General features: G+C 36.6%; 1 protein-coding gene across 12 annotated transcripts in view; it reads right to left on the bottom strand.

Moving 5' to 3' along the window:
* The window catches only part of IMMP2L (inner mitochondrial membrane peptidase subunit 2), a 926645-nt gene that overhangs the window by 829156 nt on the left and 73780 nt on the right, over nt 1-23709 (bottom strand). For 10 of the 12 annotated variants that reach the window (XR_004433250.1, XM_033194421.1, XM_033194426.1 and 7 more), the window contains one exon: nt 16412-16515. Coding sequence is in view for 11 of the 12 variants with exons in the window: in XM_033194421.1 (XP_033050312.1) it covers nt 16412-16515 (104 nt within the window). In the remaining variant the exon portion in view is untranslated. Of the gene's footprint in view, nt 1-1802; nt 1855-1986; nt 2287-16411; nt 16516-23709 lie in introns of those variants that run through there. The other 2 variants (XM_033194431.1, XM_033194430.1) reach the window with 2 other exon arrangements.

Genomic DNA, 23709 nt, shown 5'->3' with positions numbered 1-23709 from the left:
TCCAAATTGAGATGTGCCAAATGAAACCAACACCAGATTTTTAAGACCTTATTTCAAAAAAGGTATAATATCTCATTAATATTCTAATATTAATTACATGTGGAAATAATTTTAGATATATTCGGTTAGAAATTACTAAAATTAAAATTACACTTGTTTCTTTTTTCACTTGTTTCAAAGTGTTACTAGACAATTTAAAATTGCATATATGGCTCACATTGTATTTCTTTTGAACGTCTCTGAACATTCAAAATGTTATCCTCTAGAATAGATACTAAATTAGAAGAACAGGACTCAGAAAGGTCCCATCAGAGCCAGCCTATATAGATCACATTAGTGTGAAAGTTAATGAAGAGGTCACCCAAGACAACTTCATGACTTTATAGTTTAAGAAAATAAGGTCCTAACTAATTTAGTGGCTTACTCAGGTCACCTAGTTACTAGAAACAAAACCTAGACTAGAACCTAGTCTCTGGGTATATTTCCTCTATTATTCCACCACTTGAAATGTCAGTGAAAATTTAACTGTTATATACAATCTTATTCTACACCACATTCAATAAAATGACTTGTTAAAAAAAAAAAAAAAAAGCTTAAAATCACAATCTCCCTAAGAGTATCCTTTGTTCACCAGTCAACTTGTAATTTAACAAATATTGTAAGGTATGTCAACTCATGATTCAGTTTTGTTTTGTTTTACTTTGGGCATATATATATATATATATATATATACACCCACACACACATACACACACACACTCTCTCTGAATTTACTTCAATCAATTCCACATGAATTTTAAAGAGAATATCCTCCTCTCAAGTAACATCTCTTTACACACACACATACACACACACACTCTCTCTGAATTTACTTCAATCAATTCCACATGAATTTTAAAGAGAATATCCTCCTCTCAAGTAACATCTCTTTAAAAAAAGTTCTAAGTTGGGAGGCCGAGACGGGCGGATCACGAGGTCAGGAGATCGAGACCATCCTGGCTAACACGGTGAAACCCCGTCTCTACTAAAAATACAAAAACTAGCCGGGCGAGGTGGCGGGCGCCTGTAGTCCCAGCTACTCGGGAGGCTGAGGCAGGAGAATGGCGTAAACCTGGGAGGCAGAGCTTGCAGTGAGCTGAGATCCGGCCACTGCACTCCAGTCCGGGCAACAGAGCGAGACTCCGCCTCAAAAAAAAAAAAAAAAAGTTCTAAGAAAATATATCTGGAAAAGTTCAGAGAAATTACTCTCAACCATTATATTATTATCTGCCATTTAATAGTGGTAATTTATTAAGGCCTCATGTTGCTCAATAATGTAATATTCATACAAAATTAAGACTTATATTCAAAATATAGCTAAAGTATATGATGATATACTGTATTTCAAATTCTGGCAAGATTTAAAATTCTGCTTTGCCCAGTGAAATCTTCAGACACTCAACCATTATGTTGTAGGTCAACCACAGTTCCAGAATCACCAATAATTATAACCAACCAAAATCTTTAGCTGTAATTTCTTCAATACTCCAACAATTATAAATGTATTTACGCTTTTCATTAAGACACAATTATTTAAAAAATTAGTTTTTTCATGCTCTCCACGTGAAATTGAAAAATAAACATCACTTGAAACTTTAAAACTTAATTTTTATGAGACATCTTAATAAGCTAGTAACTATTGTAGTCATGGTAGTTATTTCCTTTGTAGAAATATTGTTCCAAAAATAGTGCTATGCTGAATGCGGTGGCTCATGCCTGTAATTCCAGCACTCTGGGAGGCTGAGGTGGGTGGATCACTTGAGGCCAGGATTTTGAGATCAGCCTGGCCAAAATGGCGAAACCAAGTCTCTTCTACTAAAAAGAAAAAAAACGAAAATGAAAAAAAAAAATGCAAATAGTGCTGCTAAAAATGAATAAAGATTATTTGATTAAGTAACATACTTATTTTATTTTGTACATATACCCTATATGTACTGTAACAAATAAAACTATTATTGTCATTCCAAAATGACATTATTAAAAGTAATAAAAACAAAGAATATCAATTCCACTTCTTGAATATTTGCTATTATTTCAATGTTATCACATAAATAAAAAGGATGGTGAAAATCTAGCTAATACAGTTAGCTATGCACAGGGTGACTATGCTTTCCATAGAGGAGTTTTCCGTGGCGATCTGCATGTCTTCTTTTCTTTGCCCGACTGTTTGTGGCCCCTCTTCACATAACTGGAGTTAGTGTATTCATCTATTTCAAAGTTATTCCATCTGGACTCCTATGTGGCAGCCTTCCCCAAAATACAAAATACAAAAAAATATGAGTATAGAGCCACATGTCATTAAAACCTGAGCTTTACCACATCCTTAAAAGTTTTCAAGTTTTCCTTGGTTGTATATGTCCCCTTTCAGCTCACTATATAGCAGATGCTAAGTGTCCCACTGTTGACTATTCTTAGCAAGGCATAATCCAGCATGGAGCTACAGAGAATCACTGCTCCTTCAATACTGGCAGACTGAATCACATTGCTCGTGTTTCTGTCAACCTACTTCATGTTAAGAATAACTGACAGCTGATAGTCATTACATTGCTTAAGCATCTGTGGTAGATTCAATATCAATATTCTAGAGAATATTTGCAATAAGTAGCATTTAATAGCATTTGTTCAGCTACTGTGGAAAGAAGTTTGGAGATTTCTTAAAGAACTTAAGACAGAACTACCATTTGACCCAGCAATCCCATTACTGGGCATATATCCAAAGGAAAATAAATCATTCTACCAAAAAGATGCACACACTCATACGTTCATCACAGCACTATGCACAATGGCCAAGACATGGAATCAACCTAGGTGCCCCATCAACAGTGGACTGAATAAAGAAAATGTGGTACAAATACACCATGGAGTACTACACAGCCATAAGAAAGAATGAAACCATGTCCTTTGCCACAACATGAACACAGATGGAGGCCGTTATCCTAAGAACAAATCAACGCAGGAACAGAAAACCAAATACCGCAAGTACTCACTTATAAGTGGGAGCTAAACATTGGTCACTGATGGACATAAAGATGGCAATAATAGACACTGGGGACTACTAGAGGGGGGAGGGAAAAGGGGGAAAAAGGGCTGATAAACTAACTATTGGCTATTATATTCACTACCTGGATGACAGGATCAATTATACCCCAAACCTCAGCATCACACAATATACCCAAGTAACAAACTGCACATGTGCCCCCAGAATCTAAAATAAAAGTTGAAATGATTTTTCTTTAAGTCCACAATATGATCAAGTGTGCTAAAGAATCATACCTCCTTGAAAATAACTAAAAACATCACTTCTCCCATTTCTAAAGCAAAAATGAATATTCAAAGATAACTGCAGGAGGTTAAGTTCATTAGCCAATATTCCCCTAGCACCTGAGGCAGTTTTCTTTTTTTTTTCTTTCTTTTCCAGTATGATCTTATTACTGCCTAATTATCCATACTGCTTTTCTTCCTTTTTGTTAAACTGAAATTCACCCAAGTAGTTTAACCTTTCATTTAGAATCAGGAAACACACTCCCTCCCCTCACTGATAATTGGCCTCTTTCTTTATTAACTGATTTCCCCCCTTGATTTATTACAAATCTTTTTTGCCAAATTTGGATCCATTCTGTTAATACATTCTTTATCTTCTTTAAACTCAATTAGCACAGTGTCATTGTTACCAAAGCTTTCCTACTATTTCTTCAAGTTCTTATTGCTCTTTAAAGATCCTCTAGTAGAATAATGAATTTTTAATAAACCTGGAATATTTTAATGATTCTTACTTAATTCTATGGTGAAATTTATGTGAGACATACTATTCTTCACACTGAAATGTTTTCTACTGTACTGTCATAATACGATATTGTAACTTTCTAGCAATCCAAATACACAAATCCTTGCAATGTAACTTATGACTTCTAAAAGTACAGAAAGCCATATTATAATTATCATATCCATAGCCAAATCAAACCAAGTCAGCTTCTTCAACAGCAGTTCCAACATCCATACAATTTTTAATAAAGTGAAACCTATACTTGTGCCATCAGTAAATATTAATGTAACCTCTGAGTATGAGTAAATCTGTCACTAGATAATGCAAAGGAATAACCTTTCATGGGTCGTTGAGGTTTCTCATTAATGGAAATAAACAATTTTTTAAAAAGGCATTCCTGCTCTCTTCTTGGAAAGAAATACTTTCCTGAGGTCCAAGGCACTGTAAAATTTGGTGGATGTCATGTTAAGCCCTTTCCCTTTCTTATCAGCTACAGACACATTTCCCAGCCTTGCCACCTCTACTCACCAAAACAGTTCCTTTTTTTTTCCAAAAGAAAAAGAAAAATTAAAGGTATCTACTGACCTTGGATCAAATAAGGTTATGTTTAAGTTTAGTTGAGAGATTTCTTCCACTTCTCCAAGACCTAAACTATGAAGCAGAATATAGACTATGATATCTTTATTTAGCAAGAACCAGTGGACACTGTGTTTACCGGTGGGAAATACATCTTAAGTTGACAAGAGAGATGGAGATAACCAGAACAAAATTAACCATTAGAATATTAAAAACTCTACTCCCAGAATAAATTACAAGAAATGAGAAAACAAAGATTTCTACCACTATCTTATTTTGAGTAATTTTAAATAAATAGGAAAGGATTTTGATCTCATCCTTCTGTTAAAACGTCTACCTGACAACGTTTATGTTTGCAATTTTCAATAATTGCAACTACAGATATAATCTTGATAAGTATATATTCATTTGATGTCTTTCACCAATAAAGACCTGGTGTTCCAAGTCTCCCATCTGTTCCAGAACTTCTACTTAATGTGTCAATATAGCTCTTCTTCTTTAAAAAATGTCAAGTCAGTTTTGACTCCAACTTTAAAACTATGCAACATAGTTTTCTGATATCCTGAGGGATTAATTCTTATGTTGAGCTTCCTAACAATTCCATTTGATCCCTAAAGCTATTTTCATGCATTTTTTAAATGAAAGAGACCTTAAAGATCAACTAGTCTGTACCTCTCATTCTGCAGATGATGGAACTGATCCAAGAACAGTTAAAATAACCTGTCCAGGTTTACTCAGCCAGTTAAAAATGATGCAACTCAAAGCAGAAACAAGATCTCCCAAAGCCTAGTCCTATAGTCTTGTACTGAAGAACTGGCAAATAGAGGCTTTCAGATTTGTTTCACAGAAAAGAAAATAATACTTTTTAAATTAGTCAATTCTGTAAATAAAATCGGTGTTTTCAAACACTTAATAATCTTTTGTAAAAGTACATTTCCTTGTACATAGTAAAGGTGGTTTTAGAACTGTCTGTATTTTTTATTGCTTAACATGATTTTCTATTGCCACTGTAACAAATTACAGCAAATTTGGGGGTTTAAAATAACATCTGTTTATTATCTAACAACTCTCTAAGACAGAAGTCTAGTAAGTTTGGCTAGGTCCTCTTCTTAAGATCTTTCAAGGCCAAAATCAAGGTGTCAGCGGGTCTACGCTCTTATCTAGAAATCCCAGGATAATCTATTTCCAGGCTCATTAAGCTGTTGGCAAAATTCTGTGTAGTTGTGAGACTGAAGTACTTGTTTCCTTGCTGATTTTTGAGTGAAGGTCATTCTTAGCTTCTAGAGGCAGCCTGCTTTCCTCTGCCCATGGTCCCTGAATCTTCAAAGGCTGTAACAATGTGTTGCATCCTTCTTGTCCTTTGGATCTCTGACTTCCTATGCTGCATCTCCCTAACTACTACTTCTGCCTCTGTTTTTAAGGGCTCATGTGATTACACTGGGCCTACATGGATAATCCAGGATAACCTTTATTTTAAGGTAAACTGATTAGTAGCCTTATTTACATCTGTCCCTTTGGCAATGTAAAGTAACTTATTTATGGATATATCATCTTATTATATTCACTATCCAGGGAATTAGAGCATGGAAACCAAAGTTCTAATTATTACACTTGCCTCATATTTTACTGATGTATCCTTAAGGAAATATGACTGATTTTCTACAGATCATATTGTTCAAATTCTAACACAACAAAGAACTTTTCATTCCTAATATTTATATATCCATTTCCAGGAATGGCTCTGATTGGCCCTGCTTAGGTCCAGTGTCCACCCCTCTACCAACCACCAGGGCTGGCTTCATGGCAATGTGACGAGTGCAGTCACACATAATCCTGGGCTCAGAAGGGACACCACAATTGGGGCTTAATGCTCTGAAGCTACCAACTAGAAATTCCTAACCCTTTGAATTTGTTTTGTACAGGAAGTCCAAAAGAACAATTGAGCATGTGCTAGGGGCTTGTTTATCTGAAAAAGAATGCATTTCTCTTTCATTTTTTAAGAATATTTCCAACAGGTACAACATTCTAGATTGATTTTTTTTCGTTTACGACTTTAAAGATGTCATTCAGTTATCTCCTGTCTTCCATCAGTTGAAAAGTAAGCTATATTTTTGCTTCTTTGAAGGTAATATGTCTTTTTTCCTTTTAAGACTTTTATCGGCCAGACTCAGTGGCTCACGCCTGTAATCTCAGTACTTTGGGAGGCCAAAGCAGGCAGGTCACCTGAGGTCAGGAGTTCAAGCCAGCCTGACCAACATGGAGAAACCCCGTCTCTACTAAAAATACAAAATTAGCCAAGTGTGGTGGTGCGTGCCTGTAATCCCAGCTACTCGGGAGACTGAGGCAGGAGAATCGTTTGAACCCAGGAGGTGGAGGTTGCAGTGAGCCAAGATCGCACCATTGCACTCCAGCCTGGGCAACAAGAGCAAAATTCTGTCTCAAAAAAAAAAAAAAAAGACTTATATTCTTTGGTTTTCAGTGGTTTGACTGCCGCATACCGTAAATATGCTTTCATTGTATTTATTCCACTAGTGCTTTTTCATTCTGTGGATTGATGTCTTTCATTGATTTTGGAAAACTCTTGGCCTGAATCTATTAAGATAATGCTTCGTCCTCAATCCCTACTCTTCTATTTTCCTGGGACTCCAATTAGATGGTGGTCAGCCTTTTTCACTATTACACTATTTACACTATTGATTGTATATGCCATACTTTTATTCCCTCCATACCCCATTCTATATACTTTCTAATTGACCCATCATCCAGTTCACTAATTCTTTCCTCAGCTGTGTCTAATTTTCTATTAAACTAATCTACTGAGTTCTTCATTTCAGTCACAGTTTTTATTTCTAGAATTTCTTTAAATTACTTTTATGGATTCTTCTGTGCTGAAATTATTCATCTTTTCATCAGTTTTTTAAAAATATACTGATTATAATTTTTTTCTGTTTTTGGAGAGAGAGTCTTACTCTCACCCAGGATGGAGTGCAGTGGCCAGATCATAGCTCACTGCAGCCATGATCTCCAAGGCTCAAGTTATCCTCCCTCTCATCTCAGCCTCTGTTGTAGCTAGTTGATTCTACAGGCATGCAACACCATGTCCAGCTTTTATTTGTTTGTTTTTGTTTAAGTAGAGACCACAGAAGTCTTGCTATGTCACCCAGGCTGGTCTTGAACTCCTGGGCTGAAGTGATCCTCCCACTTCAGCCTACCAAAGTGCTAGGATTACAGACATGAGTCACCACACCTACCCAATTATAGTTATTTAATAATCCATGTCTAATCATTCCAATATCTGGATTACTGTGAGACTGTTTCTATCCTATCTTGTTTTATATTGTTTTTCTTGGTCCTGGCTTCTAACATGCATGGTATAATTTTTTATTAAATGCCAAGTGCTGTGCATAAAAAAAATTACAGAAACTCTGCATGATGTCTCTTGCTTCGAGCAATGACCTTTAAAACGGCAGACCACCTTAAAATAAAGATTGGGTTTACCAAAGAATACATTTTGATTTTTGTAAGTAGTGGCCTATTTATAGTTCTTCCTAATTCCTAGGATATAGCCCCACAGGAATCCCAATGAAAAGCTTAGTGTTTTACCAGGGTCCTTCTTCCTCCTTCCTGAATTTTAGCTTGCAGGCACTGTGAAACTGACAAAATTTCTGCTCACCCTCTCACCATCTTAGCTATTGCTGCTTGGCTTCTCAGCTTGGCCTGTGTTGCCTGCAAATTGACAGAATCCAAGGTGAAAAATGACACAAATACATGGCTCACTTCAGTATGTTGCCTTTCATTCTTAGATCTTTAACCCTTGGTAGTACTCCAACGTTCTTAGATATACATTTTTTTTTTTTTTTTTTTTTTTTTTTTTGAGACAGAGTCTCACTCTGTGGCCCAGGCTGGAGTGCAGTGGCCGGATCTCAGCTCACTGCAAGCTCTGCCTCCCGGGTTCACGCCATTCTCCTGCCTCAGCCTCCCGTGTAGCTGGGGCTACAAACGCCCACCACCGTGCCCGGCTAATTTTTGTATTTTTAGTAGAGACAGGGCTTCACCGTGTTAGTCAGGATGGTCTCGATCTTCTGACCTCGTGATCCGCCCGTCTCGGCCACCCAAAGTACTGGGATTACAGGCGTGAGCCACCATGCCCGGCCATATACATTTTTTTAATCCTGTTTTTTTCATTATTCACAGCGTAGGCCTTAGTTTGAAATAAACTAGTCCATTTACAGCCAGAAATAGAAAGCAGCCACTGACTGATCGGTGGCCTATCCTTATGTATGCCTCTATACCTTACTGATTCCAAAAGTATTTAAGATAGGTTGACACACCTATGTGATGGTTGATTTGCCTTGTGTTCTATTTCCTGCTTGAAACCTAAACTGTTTACTACTCTAAAATATTAATTCTGTTGTAATTATTATGTAAACATATTCAAAACGCTTCTCCTCAATAGCTAAATCTGACTCCTTACATATAATATTTAACATGTATTTGGGAGGTCCTTTGTAAATGCTGTCTTGTACTTACTCAATTTTATAAATATAAGAAACAGCGTTCTCAGAGACTAGATTATTTCAAAGTAAAAATAAAAACATTTATAAACATAAGCACTAGTATTTAATAGAATGTTGCCTGTATAATTTTGTTCTTTGATAACTTACAGTTACCTCAAAGGATATAAAATTTATAAAACAGGATGAGCAGAAGCTATATATATCTCCTATGGTTACATTAACACAAAATCTCAGTAATTCAAAATTGAAATTTACAAAACACTTCTAAGCTGTAGTTTGTCTCTGAACTAAGAAAATGTCTTATTACATAATTAAGTGTATAAGCACTGTGAAGACAGTTTATCCTACTTAAGAAAACAAATTGCTATTAAGGACTGTCTTAAGGATACCAACTTTTTTTTTTTTATTTTTTTTTTTTTTTGAGACAGAGTCTCACTTTGTCGCCCAGGCTGGAGTGCAGTGGCGTAATCTCGGTTCACTGCAAGTTCCGTGTCGCTGGTTCACGCCATTCTCCTGCCTCAGTCTCCCGATTAGCTGGGACTACAGATGCCCGCCACCATGCCCAGCTAATTTTTTGTATTGTTAGTATGAGACGGGGTTTCACCATAGCCAGGATGGTCTCGATCTCCTGACCTCGTGATCCACCCGCCTCGGCCTCCCAAAGTGCTGAGATTACAGGCATGAGCCACTGTGCCCGGCCAAGGATACCAACTTTTTATATGGCTATGAACAGCATTTAAAAATCAGTTTAATCTATATCTAATAATAATAATACTTATACTATCTTTTTTTTATTTAAAAAATGTCACTTGTACATATACTTAGTAATGACTGCAAATTACTATGGATAATTGAAAGTGCCAAAAATAAACTGCAATACAGGATTTCCCTCCCCAGCATTTTACTGTCAATTTAAAAAAAACTAGAAACCTAGGTACTCCATCCTCCCTAAAGAATCTTTCTGTAAAAGTCATGGTCTTTCTATATTTGGTTCCTAAATGTACTATATTAACTACAAACTCAGAAAAATGTTTGGTCATAGGTTTTAAAAATTGGGAATGAGTACAGATAGAACAGATAAGTATACACAATTATATTTTCCCAGCTCAACTGATAACTGGCTTTTAATACAATTATGGGTGATTATTCAGTATTATCATTACTGTGGGCAAAACATGAAATTCCATTTTTAGCAGGTTCCAATTAATTTCCTTGGTGGGTCAAGGGACCTTTCAAGATTTACAAGCACTCAAGACACAAAGAACCTTTCGTTTTGTTTCCAAGGCTCTATTCTATTTCATCTATTTCCCTGGCTCAAATCTTTATGACTCTTTGCTCATACTTATCGATAGAGAAGCAGCCACCACACTATACTGGCCATCTGTCAGAAAGTGGCAATTAGTTCAGCATGACAAAAACCAGCTGTTGAAACTGTATGCACACTATATGTTCACAATACAGTATTATTGTTATCGATGAGGAGACTACAATGTATTTCAGGAACCACTGTATCAGAAATTTGACTACAGAAATGGAAGTAAAATAAGAGATGTAGACATACCAGGGCCAGCATGACTTCTTTGGTGAGAATCAATGTTACTCAACCATAGTATGGTACCCCATTACATGGAGACATTATAGGATGATGGTTAAGGCACAGCTTTGATGTGAGGCACTTCAAGTCTTTGCTCTGCCATTTATTAATATTTACTATGTCCTTAAGCAGGTTATTTAGCCTCTCTATGCTTCAGTGTTCTCATCTATAAAACCAGGGATAACAATAATACCTACTTTATTGGTTTTTCTTAATTAGAATCAAATAAAAGTGAAGTTAGAACTCCTAACCCAATGGCTACAAAAAAACATAAGCAGTCAGTAAATACTTTAAAAATATTATGGTTGTTTTTTTTTTCTCACCATAGATTATGTGTCTTTTTCTCTCTGTCTTTGGACCTGATCACTCCAGCACTCTCACCAACACCAGGTGTTTACCTATCTTTAGAAGTCTACCTTTGCTTTATAGCAACTACCTTAGAGTTGTCCATCTCAGACTTTGGGATTTCATCTTAGTTCACTTCAGACACACTCCAGGGATGCAGCAGTGTATAATGGGAAAAGATTTAAACACAGTGTTATCAAATAGAAATAAAATGTATGTCACATGTGTAATTTTACATTTTCTACTAGGCATATTTAAAAAGGAAGAATCAGCCAGATGCCCTGGTTTTGCCTGCAGTCCCAGCCACTCAGGAGGCTGAGACAGGAGGATCACTTAGGCCCAGGAGTTCATGCCCAGCATGGACAGCATAGCAAGACCCAATCTCTTATAAAATAAAACTAGAAGAAAAAGAGGAAAAAGAAACAGGTAGAATTTTAGTAATATATTTATTTGCAAGAATATATCCAAATTATTATGATTTTAACAAGCAGCAATCACCATATTTCAAGTGTTCAATAACTACAGGTGCTTGCTCTATCAGACAGTATAGGCTTACAGTCAAATGAATGTGGATTCAAATTCTGGCCCTGCTTTTTACTTGCTATGCACTTGCTCTAAATCTGTTTCATTATGTTAAAAAATACTATCTCCAGCTATTGTGAGAATTAAACAAAAACAGCATACTCAAAGCACTTAGCACAATGCTTACTTACAGGCATGCTCATTCAAAGAATTCCCTTACACCAACCTTCTACTATAGAACTGAACACTGGCTCAATACAGTGAAATCTGTGATCCAGATTAAGAGGAAAGGAAGAGAAAGGAATCCCTTCATCCTTCCTTTCTAGCTCTCTATAAACTGTGGCCTTTTCTCCTACCCACACAGCTCTGTTCTTTGCTTCCTAGCAGCTATAAATTTGACTCGGTAGACTTATTTCTAGAACCCCTGAACCCTTGTAGTCATGACCCACGTATGTGGTTCCAAGAAACTAAAAAAAAACCATGCCTGAAAGAGAAATCCTACCATCTCCTTCTCCTTTGCCTCTGTGGTATCCACCTCCCCAGCTGGCCCTACTGCCTACTCAGACAGTTTCTCCCTCATTCAGGGGTTCCCACTGCTGCAGCTTCCTCAGCCTCAGCAACTGCCATCAACATTAGTGCTTCTCCATTTAAAGAGAGTCTGGCATCAAACATTAAAGAGGCTGAGCAGCATTCTGCAAAATAACTGAACAGTACCCTTCAAAAGTGTCAATGTCATGAAAGACAATGATCAAGAAACTGTCATATACTAAAGGTGACTAGAGAGACATAAAAAATAAAAAATGAAAATATGGGATCTTGAGTAGGATCTTCGCCCAAAAAAAAGACATTAGTGGGAAAACAGATGAAATTTGAATAAGGTCTATAGATTAGACCTAATAATATTCTACTGATGTAATTTCCTGGTTTCAGTAATTGAACTATGGTTCTATATAATGTTAACATTAGGGGATTTATGGGAACTCTCTATACTATTTTTGCAACTTTTCTTCAAAACAAAAGCAAAATAAAGTTAAAACAATTTTAAATGTGATTATTTAGGACTTTATTATGAAAGAACCTCTGTCCCAATGGACTTGTTAAGTGACATATTATTGTGAAATAGTGTAACTTAGGTTAAGCCAGGAAGGCCATCACACAGGTTAATGAAAAGTCAATTCCAAGGTATAGAAGATCCTCCTTAATCACCACTATGAGTTTGTAAATCACTAAGAGAGCATGATGCCACCTACATATACTGAGGACTTGATGACAGCAAATCATATTTTGTGCAATCAGTAATGTTATTAAGTAAACATAGCTACTGAATAACATAACATACTTAAACAGTAACTTCACTGTGACCAACTTTTTACAAGAAAGAAAGAGACAGTGAAAAATAAGAAAGATATGCAAAAAAAGAATATGCACGGACCTCCCTCTGCCAGACATCCCACGCTATAGGAAACAACACTGGTCAACCAACTCTGAACAAAACCCCTTCCAATAGAAAGGACAGTCTGCTTTGCTATAGTGTGTGTTTCTGCAACATGAATTAACATAGACAACTGGTAAATAGAGAAAAGATTTCAGTGTAATGCAGAAGTTACATTGGTTCATATGTAATTTTTTTCCCAGATCATTAATGTTTTGCTTCATTAGTAAAGGCAACTGAAGGCTACATATTCTAATGGCAGCAAACCAGGAAGCAATCAGTATTATACATTCAACCTTTCTCTTAGAAGTGCTATTGCAAAGTTAACCATGATCTTTGTTTATAAATAAATAAATAAAACAAATAACACAAAACAATGAGGAGAGCATACAACTCCGGTATCAGAACATTTTGTATAAAACTTACAAGCTTTTCTCTGTTTATGACTTCTGATGATAATGTCTTTCTGCCCTTGTATCCATAGACAGCCTCAACTCTTCCTTATACCACCTACCACTATGCTACTGCCACCTTTTATGTTTTAAGTAAAATATTACTTTTACTGTCATTTAATTATTAGAAACTTCATGTCTTATAAACTGTGTTAGTATTTTTATTGAGATTGCTATTGTTTTCATCAGTGCTCTGGTTATGAAGTTGAATAAGCCCTACTGATTTAAGTAAGAATTTGCAAACTGCAAATTTTCCAGAAAAGCATAAATATTATAGTAGAAATGTTGTATTCCCACACATTCTGAATACACTGTCTCAAGATTTTTTAATATAAAAAGGTTATACTTTTTTAATATAAAAAGGTTTTCAAAGATTACTTATCAATGAAGTATACTGTCATTATCAATTTCTAAACAAAATTACAAAGTATATTTTATAATTAGCTTTAAATTGAACATTTTAATACACATTTCTGTATTCGTCACACATTTCTTAAATAGGATGCTCCAATGTAGTAACAAAAATTATCATCTATGTTAAAACCAAACTGATGCATTATGTAAGAAAAGCAAATATTCAATATTTGACATAAATTAAATGTATATTATGAAGTGTAATCAAACCAACATCAATCTTCTAAAATGAAGCAGTTTCTAACTTGTATGAAAATACACGGATATAGGCTAGAAAGCATTTTTGCTCATAAGACTAAAAAGATCCTTTTTTTTAGACAGGGTCTCACTGTCACCCAGGCTGGAGTGCAGTGGCACAATCACAGAGTACTGCAGCCTCGACCTCCCAGGCTCAATCAATCTTCCTATCTCAGTCTCCCAGGTAGCTAGAACTATAGACCCACATCACTAAACCCAGCCAATGTTTGTATTTTTTGTAGAGACAGGGTTTCACCATGTTGCCCGAGCTGGTCTCAAACTCCTGGGCTCAAGGGATCCACACACCTTGGCCTCCCAAAGTGCCAAGATTACAGGCCTGAGCCACCTGACCCTGACCTAAAGAAAGACTTTAAATAATGCTAAACAAGAATTTAGCATCAGATTTTTTGTTTCTTTCTCAAAGTAACAATATTGCTTCATGATCATCTGTTGTTAAACATGTAATACTAGTAACTAAGCAGTCTTTTATGTAAACGGCTCCTCCTAAAAACAAGCATGTGAAAGTTTATGTTATTTGTACATGACAAAGATAGAGCGCATAACTGAGTCACTAAAAACACAGTCTGGGCCGGGGGCGGTGGCTCACACCTGTAATCTGAGCACTTTGGGAGGCCGAGGTGGGCGGATCACAAGGTCAGGAGATCGAGACCATCCTGGCTAACACGGATGGTCTCGTGAAACCACCATCACCATCATGGTCAGGTGAAACCCGTTTCTACTAAAAATACAAAAAATTAGCTAGGCATGGTGGTGGGTGCCTATAGTCCCAGCTACTCGGGAGGCTGAGGCAGGAGAATGGCCTGAACCCAGGAGGCGGGGCTTGCAATGAGCCGAGGTCACACCACTGCACTCCAGCCTAGGCAACAGAGGGAGACTCTGTCTCCAGAAAAAAACACAGTTCAACTGGAATAGCTATAATTTATATATCAATCCCAATTTGAATAGAATATTTTTGAAGTTAATGTATATAATAAATATCAATCACTATGAATATTTACATAAAAGAGTAATGTGCTCTTTTCAATATACTCCATGATATGGCAGGGTACTTTTATGAACCCATGCAACCCTGAATATCAAGGAACCTTGTTTTATTTTTCAATTATCTACTCAAGTCCACTTGGTTAGAGATAGTGAGTATGTTTCTCACAGGGAAAAAAAATACTGCACAATTGTCTGTGTACAGTGTGACCTCTTTCACTTGGGTGGGTATCCTTTCCATCACCAACTAAGTGAGGATGTAACCTTGTCAAACCAAAGGCAAAAGAATAATGAGCATATGACAGGCTAACCCAGCATGGAAAAGGTTGTTTAGGAGGTTGCAAAAATAGTACTCTGAATGACAAAATAAAAGTACACTTCAAAGAGCAGGTTAATATTTTTAAAAGCACTCAAAACCTGAGAAGCATTTAATCCCCCTCCTTGGATGTCTGCCATACAAAACTCCACTTGAATTTATTTCATTAGTCACTAACCAGAGTTGGTTAATATGTCTTCAAATGAATACTGGTAGAATAGTCTTGAAAGAAACACATTTATAGAATATCTATTTCCACAAAGCACTAGCCAAAGTTAAGTACAAATAAGCAGACAATGTCGTGCTTTTACCAAACAATTTTCAGTTACCATCCAACAAGAAAAAAATCCTTCCAATTCAAGAATCAGAAATACAAATGGGAAAGGTATTTACCCAGTAGTAGGTTTTTACTGTAGCCAAATCAAATGGCAGTAACACTGCTACATTAATTGTTTCCCCTAACTGGCATAACAGGGAATCATACTATAACATTTTTATAAGTATTTGAAACCTGAAGAAATTAGACAAGTTTGGCTGCAGTCTTCCTAGTGTAAATTTACTTTTAAAGCAAACAAACAGAAACCTCCAAACCCTTTAAGCATGTCCTAGGACTACGTATTATATCATTGTGTCAGTTATGCACTTTGACATTCCTTTTCCACATTAAGACCTGAATGAAATTTCTGATCCGGACCAGTCCCAATATTATAACAGTGAAACAGTGCCACCTTTTGGCCCCAAACAGAAGCATCCAGTACTAGTCTTGCAAACTTCCTTTTTCAGTTAAACTCCTGATGTACATAAATGTCAATGATTCTCATGTCATAATTATCACCTTCTAGGGATACTTTTTATCTATACAAACCAAGAAAACATTGAGGTAACAAAAAAATTGCTTACCAAAATGCAAAATTTCAAAATATTCCAAAGTAATACTAAATGCATGTATTTTTAATAATTTCTAATCAACATTAAATACATTTTACCCAATCCAAATATGTTAGTCACCTAACATATTTTAAACACAAAAAATTCTTTTTAGAGCACTGTTACACTGCAAAATTGATTTTTTAAAAACACATTATATTTAACATGTATTCAATTTAATAACTGGCAATGATATTAACAATGGATTGCCATTTCAATCAGCATAAGTATAAATAATTTTATATACAAATATAGTATGCTTCTGTGTTACTTACACCAATGATACGATGTCACCACGGTGTACTTCAAAATTCCTCACTTTCCAGTGGTTCAAAAGCACGACATCAGATGACTGGCTCCCCCCAGGATTCAAAGAAGGCTAGAAAATAAGGAGAAAGAGACACATCTATCATTTGTATTTTTCAGTCTTCACGGTTCTTGCACTTCATAGCTTGAGTGGAGTGAAATAAAACATTTCTAATACAGTACCTTTCTATAAATTGCTGTTCTAAAGTAACTGTAAATGATGAGTTTTCAAAAAGGCTCATTGAGATTCTTCACAGATGAACCAGAAAAAAATAAATTGCCAATATTTATTTGAAAGGAACGTGTGCTAGACATTAAAATCTTTAGTAAACTCCAGTAAAGAGGTATGAAAAGCCTTAAGAATAATATAAAAACATGAGGAAGAAGTGAGTCAAACCTCCCAACAAAATATCCAGATAGAATCTAATTCCACAGTAGTACACATCATTGTTCCATCTGGGGAAAAGAAGAAATAATCCCAAATCACAGTCATATCCACAAATCTTCACAGTCATATGAAGAACTGAAGAGGGCAAAAGAAAGATGTGATAGGATTATCATTATTAAATGTATGGATTTCCCAATTCGACCTCTCTTTTCGCAAAAGGGCACATGTCCTAAGGGTCCTGGTCCCAGTTTGAGCCTAATAAGGGGCTTTCATCCTAGGATTCAGAGAAGTCTAACTGTGCCTGAGGATTAATGGATCAAGAACTGAGAAAGATTTTGTGTAAGAATTTTTCTGAAGGTCAGGAACCATACAGGAACAAAAATTTGATTGGGGAACTATGAAACCAGTCATTTGGACAGGGGTACAGACAAAGCCAATGAACAACAAGCTTGAGGCAAGAACAGGGGGACAAAATAATTAGAAGAGCTAAGACAGCCTTTGCACTGTTTTTTAATTTTTTTTCATTTTTTATTTCAATAGGTTTTGTAAGAAAAGGGGGTGTTCGGTTACATGAATTAAGTTCTTCAGTAGTGATTTCTGAGATTCTGGTGCTCCCATCACCCGAGCATTGTACACTGTACCCAATGTGTAGGCTTTTATCCCTCACCACCACCCACATTTTCCCCCAAGTCCCCAAAGTCCAATGTATCATTCTTATGCCTTTGTGCCCTCAGAGTTTAGCTCCCACATACCAGTGAGAACATACAATGTTTGGTTTTCCATCCATGACTTACTTCACTTAGAATAATAGTCTCCAATTCCATTCAGATTGCTGTGAATAACATTATTTCGTTCCTTTTTATGGCTGAGTAATATATATATGTGTGTGTGTGTGTGTGTGTGTGTGTATGTATGTGTATATATAATATATATATATATATATATATACACACACACACACATCATGTTTTCTTTATCCACTTGTTGATTGATGGGCATTTGGGCTGGTTCCATATTTTTGCAACTATAAATTATGCTGCTATAAACATGTGTGTGCAAGCATACATCTTTTTCATATAATGAGTTATTTTCCTCGGGGTAGATACCTAGTATTGCTAGGGATTGCTAGATCAAATGGTAGATCTACTTTAGTTATTTAAGGAACCTCCACACTGTTTTCCATCGTGGTTGTACTAGTTTACACTGCCCCTAACATTGTAAAAGTGTTTCCTGTTCACCACATCCATACCAACGTCTATTTTTTTTTATTTTTTCATTATGACCATTCTTGCAGGAGTGAGGTAGTACTGCATTGTGCTTTTGATTTGCATTTCCCTGATAATTAAAGATGATGAGGATTTTTTCATATGCTTTTTGGCCATTTGTATATCTTTTCTTGAGAACTGTCTATTCATGTCCTCAGCCCACATTTTTGTTGTTGTTTTTGTTTGTTTGTTTGTTTGTTGAGATGGAGTCTCACCGTCGCCCAGGCTGGAGTGCAGTAGCGCGACCTCGGCTCACTGCAAGGTTCGTCTCCCGGGTTCACGCCATTCTCCTGCCTCAGCCTACTGAGTAGCTGGGACTACAGGTGCCCGCCACCATGACCAGCTAATTTTTTGTATTTTTAGTAGAGATGGGGTTTCACCATGTTAGCCAGGATAGTCTCCATCCCCTGACCTCATGATCTGCCCACCTTGGCCTCTCAAAGTGCTGGGATTACAGGTGTGAGCCACCGCGCCCAGCCTCAGCCCACTTTTTGATGTAGTTGGTTGTAACTTGCTGATTTGAGTTCTGACTCTCCAAGAATGCTACCATGGGAAGTGGCCATTTCTGTGGTGATAGGAAAGGTGCCAAGCAACAACTGAGGCTCTCCGCCTTCACTGAGGAGCTGATGACAGCAGCCAGTGGAGACACAACAATAGCAACCGGGGCAGAAGCAAGGAAAACAGTGAACACAGGGCAACAGCCAGTCCCTGGAGCAGTAATAGCATGCCTTTTGTTAAAGATTCCTGGAATTATTTGTAGATTTTCAACAAAGCAAGAGTTGACAAATATGTCAAAATTCTGCCTGGAGGCTATTATCCTGACACTATTTTTGATCCAGGGTTTTGCAGCTGAAAAACGCTGGTTATCCTTGAACATCTCAAACACTGCCAGAGCTTTCACCAACTCCTTTGGAGATAATACCTAAATCTCTAACTTAGTTTTAAATTCCCTGCTAGTCATTTCACTTGACTACCTGATAAAAAATTCAACAAGATTAAAATGGAATTTGTTATCACTTCCTAATAATAAAAAGGTTTTTTTTGGTTTTTTGTTTGTTTGTTTTGAGACAGTCTCTTCTGCCTCAGCCTCCTGAGTAGCTGGGATTACAGGTGCGCACCACCACGCCCAGCTAATTTTCCTATTTTTAGTAGAGACAGGGTTTCATCATATTGGCCAGGCTGGTCTCGAACTCCTGACCTCGTGATCCGCCCACCTCAGCCTCCCAAAGTGCTGGGATTACACATGTGAGCCACTGCACTGGCCTCTTTTTTTTTTTTTTTAAAGAGGGTCTCGTTCTGCCACTCAGGCTGGAGTGCACTGGCATGATCATAGTTCACTGTAGCCTTGAATGCCTGGGCTCAGTCTCCCAGGTCCCAGGTAGCTAGGACTACAGGTCTACAAGTGCATACCACCACATCCAGCTAAGTTGGTTTCTTTTTTTTTTTTTTTTCCTTTTTTTTTTTTTTTTTTGTTTTTTAGAGATGGGAGGATCTTGCTATGTTGACCAGGCTGGTCTTGAACTCCTGACCTCAAGCAATACTCCTGTCTTATCATCCAAAGCGCTGAGATTACAGGTACGAGCCACCATGCCCAGTCCTTTCTTATTTTCTTACATTCGGTTTACCTTTTCCCAGTCAACCAGCTTAAAAATCTTAGTTGTCTTCTTACTTCTCATCCAACCAGTCAGCAAGCTAAAGGGATCTTTTTATAATCATAATGTCTTCTACTTTTGGCACATGTTTTCTTTCCTCTCTAGCATCATCATATTTCAAGCACCAATCATTACGTAATTCATGCTATATCTACACTAATCAGTCTGTCACCTCCAACTTAGAAATGATTCCATTTCTTTCTAGTTATATGATCTTCAGCAAGTTATTTAACTTCATTATGCCATACATTACTAGGAAAATGGTGATGATTATTATCTAATTAATAATTAAATAATAATAGCCAATACCTACCAAGTACTTACCATGTGTCCTAGTCTAATAACAATAGCCAGATATATTAAGTGCTTACCATGTGCAAGACACTGTTTAAGGGCTTTACACATATAGTTGACCCTTAACAACACAGGTTTGAACTGCATGGTTCCACTAATACACAGATTTTTTTCAATAAAAGTTACACTGAGTGTGCCTGCCTCTCCTGCTTCCCTTTCCACCTCTTCCATATCTGCCACCCCTGAGACAGTAAGACCAACTCCTCTTCTTTCTCCTCCTCCTCCTTAGTCTACTCAATATGAAGACAGTGAGGATGAAGTCCTTTATGATGATCCTCTTCCACTTAAGAAATAGAAATCTTCTTCTCTTTCTTATGATGTTGTTAATAGCATTTTATTTTCTCTATCTTACTTTATTGTAAAAATATAGTATATAATACATATAGCATATAAAAATATGTGTTAATCTCAACTGTTTATGTTAACAGGAAAGCTTCTGGTTAAAAGTAGACTATTAGTAGTTAAGCTGTGGGGTGTGGGGCAGTCAAAAGTTACATACAAATGTTTGACTGCATGGGAGTTGGGTCCCTCACCCCGTCATTGTTCAAGAGTGAACTACACTACCTTATTTGGTAAGATCATTCATTTAAAGTGCTAATGGTAGTTCTTGGCCCATAGGTGACCTCTCAATAACTTCTATTATTGATATTACTACATCACAATTTTAATTTTAGGCAGGTCTGTACTCTCTACTCTCCCTAGTGAGGAACAGAGTCGATATGGTAGCATAAGTCCAAAGGGCTTTACTGAGCCATGGTGCTAGGGAACGGAGCTTTTGTCATCACAACAGTAGGTTAGATTATTAAAAGTTGAGCTTCCACAAGGGTACACTCTCTATTTCATTCATACTTCTCATTCAAATTCTCTATCTCCCTCTTCCTCTCTGTCTTTGACCTCAGTATCCACAGGTCCTCTTCCCTCATTTCTTTGTATTCTTCTTTCTATATAACCGACACAGTAAAGGTGACCTGGAGGGAAACTATCTGGACTCTGGACCAAAAAGAGAAAATCTCCCTATTGTACTTTCACTGCATTTGGTTTTTCTTTTCTTTTTTTTTTTCTTGCCATAATAGTGAAGGAACAAAAGGTGATTTAATTATTTCTGACTGTTCTTCTTGGTCTCTTTTACTGGTTTTTTTTTTTTTTTTTGAAGTTTGTGACTATAACTCGTAAGATCAAAAATCCCAAGTTCACCATCACATCCTATGATTATTTCTATCATAATATTTAAATGTGCATTATAATCATTCCCTTATCTCTCTTTCTAAGATCTATAAGCTCTTGTTTTTTTAAGTTTTGAGAATTATTTCTTATGCCTATATTTTTGAGATTGGGCACTTTGCAGGTAATTAACACATTTTAGTGGAAAGAATTAAAAAAATCAATTGGTGGAATTTCCAAAGATTTTCCAAATTAACAAGGTCAAAACAAAGATCCTATTCCAGTCTACTCCAGCCCCCAAATACACTTCCCCTCCTTATTTAACAGTAGTACCATTTACCCTATCCCCCATACTAGAAGACTCGTAAGTCCGCTCCAGTTTCTAACCCACTCTTTGAATGCCTCATCATCAGACTTTCTTCTGTCAAGAATGTTTTTTCTCCACTTGGAAACTTCTAGTCATTTGTCAAAGTCCTTATCTGATGGGGACTCCTCTGTAAAGCCTTTAAAAAATATAAAAATATAAAACATGCTGCAGTTCCCTTAAGCAAATTGGAAAATTACATCTTGGTGTTCCAACACTGGACATAGAAAAGTCTCCATTGACCCAAATTTTAACTTCATCTTTCCCTTATAGAATCACTCAAATGCCCAACTTTTCTAATTGTAATTGTTAGAACCAAAAGGTAAAGCATTATAAACAAAAGATTTATGCAAGGGAAGAAAACAGAAGGAAGCATGTCTAACTTCCAATAGTGAAATATTAGAATCAACAGTCAACACCTGAATGACACTGGTTGATTTTACAAAGGAAGCAACAGAGTTTTCTTTTACCTTTTCTTTCCTCCACAGGTTTAAATTAGCTACTCCCTCATGTGCGTTCCCATAGCAATGCAGGTACTTAATAGGTATCTGCCCACAGGTAGGACTCTTTTCACTCAGGTCTAAGTTTCTCAACTGCTGAAACCATGTCTTAGCCATTTTTGTACACCTAATCCCAGAACAGTGGTTGGAAAATAATATTTCTATAAAGTCTAAAAGATTAAAGGTTTTTAAAAGCTATTTAAATCAGACAGTTTCTAGAATATACATTATCTAAATAATGTATACATCTCTTTCAATGAAAACACATTCTAGATAAGTAAGTATAGTAAGAAATTTTTTGTGTCTCACCAAGTTAGGCAATTTAAGAGTTAGAAATAGTTGAATAGGGCTTTATTATTCATAATGAAATAATGGTAATCACAACACAGTAAACTATATTATTTATTTATTTATCTAACACTTATGAATATCAACAAAACATTTTTAAAGAAAAACCTTCTTGAATTGGGAGGCTGTTCCTATAGCACTATAAGAACCACAGTTTTCTGTAATTCACTAAAAACAAAAGCTTTATTAAAAAGAAAAAAACGACGTCCGGGCGCGGTGGCTCACTCCTGTAATCCCAGCACTTTGGGGGCCGAGGCAGGCAGATCACGAGGTCAGGAGATCGAGACTATCCTGGCTAACACAATGAAAGCCCATCTCTGCTAAAAAATACAAAAAATTACTCAGGTGTGGTGGCGGGCACCTGTAGTCCCAACTACTGTTGTCCCAGCTACTCGGCAGGTTGAGGCAGGAGAATGGCGTGAACCCGGGAGGCAGAGCCTGCAGTGAGCCGAGACCATGCCACTGCACTCCAGCCTGGGCAACAGAGCGAGACTCTGCCTCAAAACCAAAAAAAAAAAAAATACAGCAAGCAATTTTTTCAAATCAATGAAGTTAAACCATCAAGTAGAAATTAAAAGTCATAAATAATAATTTGATATGGCCACAGAATCTGTATTTTCTTGTTATGTTATTAATATTTTAAATCCTAGATTCCAAGAGACTACATCAAAATATAACTAACTTCAAATAATAAAGTTTTTGAAGAAATCTCAGAGAATATTTAATCTAGGGGTTTCCACCTATATCTCCAAGTATTTGATTGTATCAGATACTCCTGCTAGTAGTCACAGTGATTTCCAGGAGCAAAAGGAAAAACACTAACAAAGAACAAAACAAGCCAAACATCTGCTCTGGACTGAGTAAGAAAGATCCACCCTCACCCAATGTGGGCAGCCACCATACAATTAGTTGAGGGCTTGGATACAACAAGAAGGAAGAGGAAAGGTAAATATTCTCTCTCTGTCTCTCTCAACAACTTGCATTCTCACGCTCATCTATTTCTCTGCTTCTACCGTGGACCACTAAAGTTAAAAATCAAACTTGGAGAAGTGTTTTGAATAGTCCTTGCCCTAAACACAAAAAACTATGTTCAAATCTTGTCTCCATTTCTTATTAACCATATTACCTGAAACAAATTATTTAACCTGTCTCATTTCCTCATCTATAAAATGGGGACTGACTGCAGTAACACTGACCTCATGGTGTTGCTACAAGAATTAAATGAGATAGTATAC

Source organism: Trachypithecus francoisi, unplaced genomic scaffold (genome assembly GCF_009764315.1).
Source record: "Trachypithecus francoisi isolate TF-2019V2 unplaced genomic scaffold, Tfra_2.0 Lachesis_group4, whole genome shotgun sequence".
In the NCBI taxonomy this organism is placed as follows: Eukaryota; Metazoa; Chordata; class Mammalia; order Primates; family Cercopithecidae; genus Trachypithecus; species Trachypithecus francoisi.
The sequence above is the reverse complement of the archived record's forward strand: the minus strand, read 5'-3'. Positions and strand labels throughout refer to the sequence as shown.